Source organism: Anoplophora glabripennis, unplaced genomic scaffold, assembly GCF_000390285.2.
Source record: "Anoplophora glabripennis isolate ALB-LARVAE unplaced genomic scaffold, Agla_2.0 scaffold1213, whole genome shotgun sequence".
Classification (NCBI taxonomy): Eukaryota; Metazoa; Arthropoda; class Insecta; order Coleoptera; family Cerambycidae; genus Anoplophora; species Anoplophora glabripennis.
Genome location: NW_019417510.1, coordinates 74,591 through 84,329, shown reverse-complemented (window position 1 = coordinate 84,329; position 9,739 = coordinate 74,591). Strand labels below are relative to the sequence as shown.

The 9,739-nt window shown below is 37.6% G+C and overlaps 2 protein-coding genes across 2 annotated transcripts; one reads left to right on the top strand and one right to left on the bottom strand.

Moving 5' to 3' along the window:
• Window positions 1–2,768: 2,768 nt before the first annotated feature.
• On the top strand, window positions 2,769–3,851 carry LOC111692383. The gene has a single exon (XM_023456365.1). It carries the CDS (start codon window positions 2,769–2,771, stop codon window positions 3,849–3,851), a length of 1,083 nt encoding a protein of 360 aa, XP_023312133.1.
• Window positions 3,852–6,596: 2,745 nt separating this feature from the next.
• LOC108913524 lies at window positions 6,597–6,995 on the bottom strand. The gene has a single exon (XM_018719084.2). The coding sequence runs from the start codon at window positions 6,993–6,995 to the stop codon at window positions 6,597–6,599; it is 399 nt and encodes a 132-aa protein (XP_018574600.2).
• Window positions 6,996–9,739: the final 2,744 nt, after the last annotated feature.

The following is a 9,739-nucleotide window of genomic DNA, read 5'->3' as shown; positions in this document are numbered from 1 at the left end:
TTGTAGTAGGATCGTATTCAATGCAAAGTAGAGCAAAAAGTTGTCGGTCTTTTATCAAAGGAAAATCGTGTCATCATTTTTAGGAGACGTAAGATGAACCATTTCAAATTTAAAATGAAATTGAATGTAAAATTTGAAAGACCGCTGCATACGCACTGTGTTCTGGTAGTAGCTGTAGTCGTCCAGGTGCATCGAGTGTACGAAGTGGTCGGTTATACGTCAAATACTAACCTGGCGAGTTTGGTCGTAAATCAGAGAGCGCCTTAAAAAATCAAGTAAACAACAAATTGGATTTATAATAAATTATATTATATAATAAAGGAATTTTTGTAGGAATAAGTGTGCCAGATGTGAACTGATCCCTTCGTCTCGATACATGATAAATAAATATTTTACTTTAAATATTGTGATAACAATTGTTATTTATTCATTAATGTTGATGCTAAAACAACAAATTAATAGTGATGATTGTTTTCGAATATACGGTTATTACAATTATTTATCATTTTTAATATTAATAACGTTTTCACGTTTTATAATTTATTATGTTAAATAACACAGTTTTAGTATTATATTCAATTTAATATTTAATATGCAGTTGCATATAACCAAAGTTTACATAATAAATGTAAACTTTAGTGTAAATGTAAACTTTGGTGTAACCTAGGTAGGTACTTATTGTTTTGAGAAAGTAATATGTTTTTTACCTGTTTAAAATGCCAGCACGAGTAAAACATAATTCATCCGTCCTTTGTTAATAAAGTTAGGGTCTGCTGCACTTCGATTTAGGAACCAACTGCAAAATTCAAGACGATTGGGCAAATCAGCTGCTAAGCTAAAGCTTGAACTTTGTGAAAATGGTAAGGGTTGAGTGAATTCTCGCGCAATATCCGCCAACCTTTGGTTTGTGATATCTCCAGTCGCCTTGAAATTGTTCTTGTGGAAATAGTAGGCTCCTACTCGAATAAATTTAAAACAGCCTCTATCACATTTAAGTCACTTTGTCAATGTCCTGCTCGTTCTCTGCGCGGTATGGTATGATGCATTTGGAAAAATGCGGGAGATATGGAAGGTGGTAGATTTGAATAAACGCTTTAAATTGTTAATGGTTTTGTAACCCTGTGTAGTGTATTTTGTATATTCGGGTATTTACTTTTTTATTTCATAAAATACGGTGTGCCTACAAACAGGTAACTACATCTGCTTTGTTTATTTTCTTTTAACGGAAGTTGACTTCGAGAAATCAGGCTTGTTAAAACATTTTGCACTAAGTTAATACAATTATTTATAATAAAATGCAGTATGTTCCTTTATTTACCTACATACGTTTAACGCGGAATGCGGAACCCACAGTAAATGTGAACCACAGATTATGATGTAAACTTGGCAACGCTGTTCGCTTCAGCTGACGACTGATTTGTGACATTACGTTACAAAATTATCCAGGCATCTGGCAGGGCCGCCCTCTTAGCGGGAGTTATGGGTTGATTTCCTTCATTTTAAAAGTCGAGTAAAAAAATTTTTTCCCCGATTTTTCTATCTTTATTAAGCCTTCCGAATACGTGGTTAAAATTAATGACATTATGACTGAATCACCCTGTATTTAAGAATGGTAAATATGGGTACACCAAATGTGTTTTGTTTCTTTTTAGAACAGTTCAGGTTTTATGACATTTGCCATGCAAGTGCAATGACCACACGATACAGCTCCATCTGGTAATAACATAAGATGACCCATAAATGTAGCGGCTTTTCTCTTATTCTTTGGGAATATTTCGCTTAAAAACCATAAAAAACAAAGTTAATAAACTTTATCTTGTTCGTCCCAGACCATTTTTTAGTAGTTAGGCTTAATAATATTTGTAAGCCTGTAGAGACTTATAGGCCTTTAACTGTTGTCCAGTATAGAAACTGAGTTAGAATTAAATAATTCACCATGTCCATAATGGTCACTCTTGGCAAAAAACTTAAATTTCTACTTAATTCATTTTCATCGAGAGAATATGGATCAACAATGTCTATAACCTGCGTTTTCGCGTCGTAACGCGATTTCACGTCTCCTTGAAGAGATAAGTAATATTCACTTAAAAACATACTGTTATAATATCAACTATAACCCTAACAGTTGGTTATTAAGTGTGTCAGTTGCTTTTAACACACTGCGCGGCAGCTAATTTTTGTCGGGGAGCAAGGCAGTGGGTGAGAAGTATTTTTTTTTTATTACAGAAAAGTACAAATAAGCTAGGCCTGGGCGCCAACCGAAACAAATCGACAAAAAGGGAAGAGAAGCGTTAAAATGCAAACTTTAATGTGAGCTAAAATGTATAAAATTCTATGACAGGTTAATCAGGTAATGATTTTGTAAAAATGATTAATTAAATAAGTACCTAAAATTACTTAAATACTACTACACAATAGATGAACATTATTTAACGTATTTAATTATTAACAAATGAGTGGGTATTATTTAGTTATCAATTACACGGTAGAGAAATAATCTTCGTGCAGGCGTTATATGCCAGGTAAGTATTTGTCTTGCGTTAGTGTATAAGCAACTTAAAATGAGCATAAAAAAATAAAACAATTTATCAAATCCCCAGATAACAGCTGTTATTCGGTTTACAAAATTACTATTTATCTGTTATAACAGGTGGACCAAAAGAAATCACCCTATTGGAAGATGCTCTTATTTTTGCAAATGGCGGTCAATGTCAAATCTGTTTTGACATTTGTGAACTAGACAGATGTAGAATACAAGTGAACAAGCCATGGAGCGATACACTCCCCAACAACGCGGAATAATCGTGTCTATTTTTTTGCGTAACAATTCGTCTGTGGTGTTGGTGCAGCGCGAATTCCGTCGCCGATTCCCCGGTCGTCCGGCACCGACTGCGCAAACACTGCGCCGTTTGGCCACCAACCTTGAAGAGTATGGGACTACACGAGACGCTGCCAAGAGTGGCCGGCCCCGGAGCGCCCGTTCTGCCGAGAATATCGCCGCTGTTGCCGAGGATGTCGAGCTGTCGCCAGAAACATCGACCAGACGCCGTGCCTCGCAATTAGCCATCAGCCGGTCGTCCCTAAGGCGAATTTTGGTCAAAGACCTGCGCATGTTTCCGTACAAAGTTCAGTCCGTGCATCAGCTGCTGCCTGTCGACCGCCAAACGCGTGTAACCTACGCCCAAGCCATCCTCAATCTCGAGGACGAAGTGGACGATTTTTCGACCAAAATCATAATGAGCGATGAGGCTCATTTCCATCTCAGCGGGTACGTGAACAAGCAAAACTATCGCTTCTGGGGCACCGAAAATCCACGAGTGATGCACGAGGAGCCATTACACCCGCTCAAAGTGACTGCATGGTGCGCTGTTCACGCTGGAGGAGTCATCGGGCCATTTTTTTTCGAGGACGCCGCTGGTCAAACGACAACAGTGGACGGTGCGCGCTATAGGGCCATGTTAACCGAGTTTTTTCTGCCGCAATTGAACGAATTGGGACTGGAGGACGTGGTTCCAACAGGACGGAGCAACGGCACACACTGCGCGAGCCACAACCGATATTCTGAAGGCGGCGTTCCCGGGTCGCCTCATCTCTCGTTTTGGCGATTTGCACTGGCCCGCAAGATCGCCCGATTTAACCGTTCCAGACTTTTTTTGTGGGTTTTTTTGAAGTCCCATGTTTACGTGAACAAGCCCGAGACCCTGGAAGCCCTCAAGGACAACATTCGATACGAGTGCGAGAATCTGTTGTCCGAAGTTCTCGCCGAAGTGATGAAAAATGCCATAAAACGAGCCCATATAGCAATCAATTGTGGCGGCGCCCATTTGGCCGATATCATCTTCTCGACTTGACCAATAAAATTCTAAAGGTTCAAATAAACATAATCAAAAAACAGAATCGAAGTTTTTCATTTAGAAAAAAAAATGAGAGCCAAACAACATCGGATGACTTCTTTTGGCCCACCTTGTACGTAGTATATTTTATTGACATCAAAAGCCAAAGTGGCATATGTTAATTACCATCTAAGACCAATAAATATTATTATAATTAGGTAAATAAGTTGTTCCTATATTTGTTCTCTAATAAATATTTGTGAGAAATAGGTTGTTAAAAAATTGTAGAACTTGCAGCAGAGAAAATCAAAAGTTTCAAGGCAAGATGGTCGACGATAACAGCTCTCCACTACTTTGGGGTTTGCAGAAGACAGCAAAATGTTATAACAAATGTAAAAGTACTCACAGCCTCAGGATCACGTAATCAAGACAGCTCAGCAAGTGCCTTCGGCTTACGTAAAATACAGGGGCTACACGGCTACTCTTTCTAAGGTATCGAGTCAGGTAAGTATAGGACAGGCAAAAGACTTCGCTATCCATGTGACATAATTTCCTTCCTTAATTTTCCAGGCTCATTTATTGTTCAACATCAACGGTAACAGCAATGGCATTAGCTACGGTATCAGGGAGGAATTTCGAGAAACGCCTATGTAAAACGTTGGATAGAAACTTTAATCAACAGTTTCGTACGTATATCTTAAGATGCCTAAGACCTACAAAAACCAAATCGTCTAAACAAAACGTGCCAAATACAATTGCGGGTAACAAATAATTATCAAATTATGCATTTTTCAAATAATGAAACACTCACCCTAGATTTTCTGAGGCCTTAACACAACACAATCTAATGTGTGTAATATTCGTCGGAAATCCCGCACGCTAATCGCTATCTATCTCCCGCATACGTTTGCCGAACTCGCGCAAAAAGCCTTCACATTTTTTGTATTCTATCCAGCCAACGTTATACATGCCTTCCATTTTTAACAATAATATTTTTTAAATAAATAACAACCAGATACTCTGCATTACTAAAATTATGCACAAAGAACTAAAAGACGATTACTGTTTTAATTTTCTAACGTAATATTTGTTTACTATTATTAGATATCTCATCTTTGCGCCTTTTTCAGGAATTTAAGGAGTCTAAGGGAGATAACGGAAATATAGAAGCCATGAATATTTGCCCATATTTTTACATGATGTACGTTTATTTTTCTGTATGCAAAAATTTTCAACTAAATAAAATCTATTTAGATATGCAACCAGAGTTACTGCCTTTAATTCCCACAAAGTGTTAAGATTTGCATATACAGTGGTGACCATATTTACTTAATTTATTAATTTTCTTGTGCCTCTCTCGCTAACTGGTATTTGAACGTTACACAACACAAACTCGAAACACACACCACGAAGTCGCAAATAACAATGTTAACCTATTTAGCAATTTATCTTTGCATATCTGACGTGATAAGATTAAATGGATCACAATTTTTTTTGTGTGGCTGTGTTATAAATGTTATTTTAATCTGTAATTAAGTGCATTTTTTTTGTTGTAGATTATTTTACCACTACTACTTGCCTTTATGTTCAATTTCTAAAGTTTACTTACAATTCAGGTCATCCATTTTTGAACTCAAATCATTTTGCCAGTGATTTAGTGATTTTAACAGTTTAGGTTATGGCTTAAAAAATCACTTGGTGCCCTTCTTTATAAAAGAAAATAAATAAATCAGATATTCTATAAGATCTGAATCCACCCCGACTCCACTATAGCTTAGTTGAGGCCTACCCTTTTTCATAATAACGAAAAGTTAACGTAACAGTTAAACTGTCGCCCTCTAACATGGGGGCCCGAATATTCTTCGAATATCTTTGGTTGAGGGATTCTATATTGTATTGTTTAAATTTATTAAATCAAATAAACAAATATTTATTTTTAATAATTTTAAATTATGTATTCACTGATATACAGGGTGCGGCAAAATGATAGGTACTATTTGGGATGTCAATAAAAACCATACCACATAAAGCAAAAATTTTTTATTTTATTTTTTAAATTACATTTCATGCCATTTAGGAACGTTATTTTTTAAAAATGATATCTTTTAAATGACGGCCATTATTGTCGATGCACTCTTGTAGGTTCTCACGGAAGCGCGTCATTACCCGATGGATCATTTCTTGGGGAATTGCGGCAATTTCTTCTCTTATGGCTGCCTTTAATTCTTCCAAATTCCGCGGACGATGTGTAAAAACTCTCGATTTGAGGTAACCCCAAAGAAAAAAGTCGCAAGGCGACAAATCAAGCGAACGCGGCGGCCAGCCGAGATCACCCCGTAAAGACACCACTTTGGGAACATTTCTTGAAGAAGATTAAGTGAACGACGCGTGGTGTGCGATGTAGCACCATCCTGCTGGAACTAAAGATGTTCTCGGTGATTTTCATTCATCTCGTTAACTTTTGGACGCAGGAAATTGTTAAGCATATCAAAATATCGATCTCCGTTGACTGTTACCGTTATTCCATCTTCTTCGAAAAAGTAAGGGCCCCACACGCCGAACTCAGATATTGCACACCAGACGGTAACCTTTGGACTGTGAAGTGGTCGCTCATGAAGTTCCTGTGGATTATTTGTCGACCAATAACGGAAATTTTGCTTATTTACGCTACCCGATAGGTGAAAGTGAGCTTCATCGCTAGACATGAATACAGCGCCTCGGGGAATGTTTTGAAGAATATCCCGGCATGAATTTGTACGGGTTTCAAAATCTTTCACTTAATTCCTGCACTACCATCATTTTGTACGGATGCATTTGGAGTGAGTTGTGTAAAATTCTTCGAACACTTCTATCGGAAATTCCCAAAGCAGCTGCATGCTTACGAGCTGAACGCCTTGGAGACTGTTGTACGGAATCTCTTACTGCATTCACATTTTCCGGTGGTCTTACTATCCTTGGTCGGCCAGTAGATTTTCGTTTAAGCGCAGAACCTGTTTCCCTGAAGTGTAAGACCCACCGACGAATTGTTATTCCATCCGGAACCGCGCCATGCCGACCAACATCAAACTGATTACGGAAGGCACGCTGCGTCGCTATTACAGATTCCCTATTTCTAATAAACTCCTCGACAACGAAAGCACGATGCACTCCGCTCCAAGCCATGTCGATAACTGAAAATTGCATACTTTTGTCTACCTAACGCGACCGCATGCACAGTGTTGCCGGTTTTACAAACCGAGCAACCACTATTTGAAATCCTGCCTACCTTTTTGCCGCACCCTGTATTAATAAAATAGTAAGGAATACTTAATTATTCCAGTCACTTATAGATAGGTAATTTTAATTGTATCTTGGGAGCGGATATCAGTTGTTATTAATATAAATGTTGGTTTTGGATAGTTTAGTTGATAAGATTTGTAGTATAATTTAAGAAATGTTGTTAAATTTAATTGCTAAGGTTTGGTGGGATAAAATATTTAATTTTTAAATGCCTAGGCCAGGGGTCGGCAAGTAATTTTAGGTGCGGTCCGGATACTTTTGAAAATTTTTAACGAGGTTCAGAAAAAAATTCATATTTCTTATTTTTTTTATTTTAATTTGGACTCAAATTTAATCTGCTTACTAATTAAGAACTCAAAACACTCACACAATTGTAAAATACTAGAAAAAATTATAAGATTGACACTTAAACGTAAAAAACATTTTTTAAATAATTTATTTGAGTAATTTATACTTTCAAAAACTTTTTGGCGGTCCAGTATTTTACCTTCCGCGGTCCGGACCTGGACCGCGGTCCGCCAGTTGCCGACCCTTGGCCTAGGCAAATATGGAACGATCCGTGCCAACGTTGCTACCCGCTAGTACAAAAATTTAATCGGTCAAAAAAATCGCACGACGGCTTAAAAATTTCGTTGAGATGAACGCTTTCGAAAGCCGTGTGGCACTTTTTAATTTTCAAGATGGCGGTTGCAATATGGCGGCTACTATCCACGTATTTTGGCGACCTCTTGAAAGAAGTGCTACTGAAAAAGGAGCGATGATGACGAAAATTTAGCTATGCAACAAAAAATGTTTGTCTGGTAGAGAGTTACCAAATTTCATGCGTGTCCTCTGAATTTTCAAAATGGTGACTTCAAGATGGCGCCGATATCATCGAAATACCAAAATTTTTGGCTTAAACCTGTTGCAATCCTCATTTGACGGTATATGCACTAGCGTTATTAAACACAAAACATTGATACGGAAGTGCTCTACCAAATATGTGCTTACACAAATTTTAAAATGGCGACCTCAAAATGGCGCTTATATTAGCGAAATAGGTCGATTTTAGGTCAAGATCTGCTAATAACGCCATTTAATTGCGGTTAAGCTCATGCTATCTAACTAGAAACGTTCGTAAGCAAGTGCACTACCTAATATTATGTGAGCTTTACAAGTTTTCAAAATGGCGTATTCAAAATGGCGCCTATACCAGCGAATTAACACGTTTAAGGTCAAAATCTGCTGAAAACGCCATTTGATTGCTTCCATAGTCTTACTAAAAATACTTCTTGTGTAACGCATCAGGGCATGCCGTATACTCTTTAAATTTTAAAAATGGCGACTGCAAAATAGCACCGATATCGGTGAAATAATCTCTTCAAACTGATATAAACTTTTTTCAAAATAATAATCTTTGGCTTAACCTTTTGAATTAAAAAAAAAAACAAAGTAACCATTATAATTATAGGTAAAAAGTTTATACTCAGTTTGAAGAGAATATTTCATCGATATCGGTGCCATTTTGCAATCGCCATTTTTAAGATTGAAAGAGAGTATACCGCATATGCTGATGCGTTACACAAGGAATATTTTTAGTGAGTCGATCAAATGGCGTTTTCAGATTTTGGCCTTCGCGCCGCGCGCCATTATTCCATGGCTAGAAATTGGCCTCAATAATTTGGGATCGAGGGGGATTATCCCTCTTTATCCTGCCTCATCTCGTGTAGGCCTGGACAGCCATCCGTCGTCTACCCCGACCGCAAATGCGGCCGGTGTAGGCGCTTTGTGGGACCTCCTTTTGTCCTGGCTGGGAAATTTTGACCTTAAACGTGTTAATTCGCTGATATAAGCGCCATTTTGAATGCGCCATTTTGAAAACTTGTAAGGCGCACACAAAATTAGGTTGTGCACTTGCTTACGAACGTTTCTAGTTAGATAGCACGAGCTTAACCGCAATTAAATGGTGTTATTAGCATATCTTGACCTAAAATTGAGCTATTTCGCTGATATAAGCGCCATTTTGAGGTCGCCATTTTAAAATTTGTGCAAGGAGCACGTAACATTTGGTAGAGCAGTACGGTATCAACGTTTTGTGTTGAATATTACTAGCTCGTATACCGTCAAATGTGGATTGCAACAGGTTTAAGCCAAAAATTTTGGTATTTCGATGATATCGGCGCCATTTTGAAAATTCAGAGGACACGCATGGAATTTGTAACTCTCTACCAGACAAACATTTTGTGTTGCTTTCGAAAGCGCTAATCTCAACGAATTTTTTAAGCCGTCGTGCGATTTTTTTGACCGATTCAATTTTTGTACTAGCGGGTAGCATATATAGGGTGTATCTAAATAACACCGAAAAAATTCAAGGGGCGATTCTCCGATGAAAATTAATAGGGGTCTTTGGTATAAAATTTTTTGAAAAAACCCTCCCCTGAAAAGTTACGCCCCTCCTAAAATTACAAAAAAAAATTGTTTTTCTTTTTTATCTTCCACGTACATCAAGCTAAAGAAACCAAACTTGGTGAACATTATCTGTCAATAAAACTACACTTTTTGAAATTTTTTCAACCCTGAACTATTTTTGTAAGGGGTTGAAATAATCAACCCCTATGACATTTTTTCTTATAATTTTTTTTTCGATA

Coding starts and splice junctions, on each gene's coding strand:
- LOC111692383 (XM_023456365.1), top strand. CDS start 2,769: ATGGAGCGATACACTCCCCAACAACGCGGAATAATCGTGTCTATTTTT.
- LOC108913524 (XM_018719084.2), bottom strand. CDS start 6,995: ATGGCTTGGAGCGGAGTGCATCGTGCTTTCGTTGTCGAGGAGTTTATT.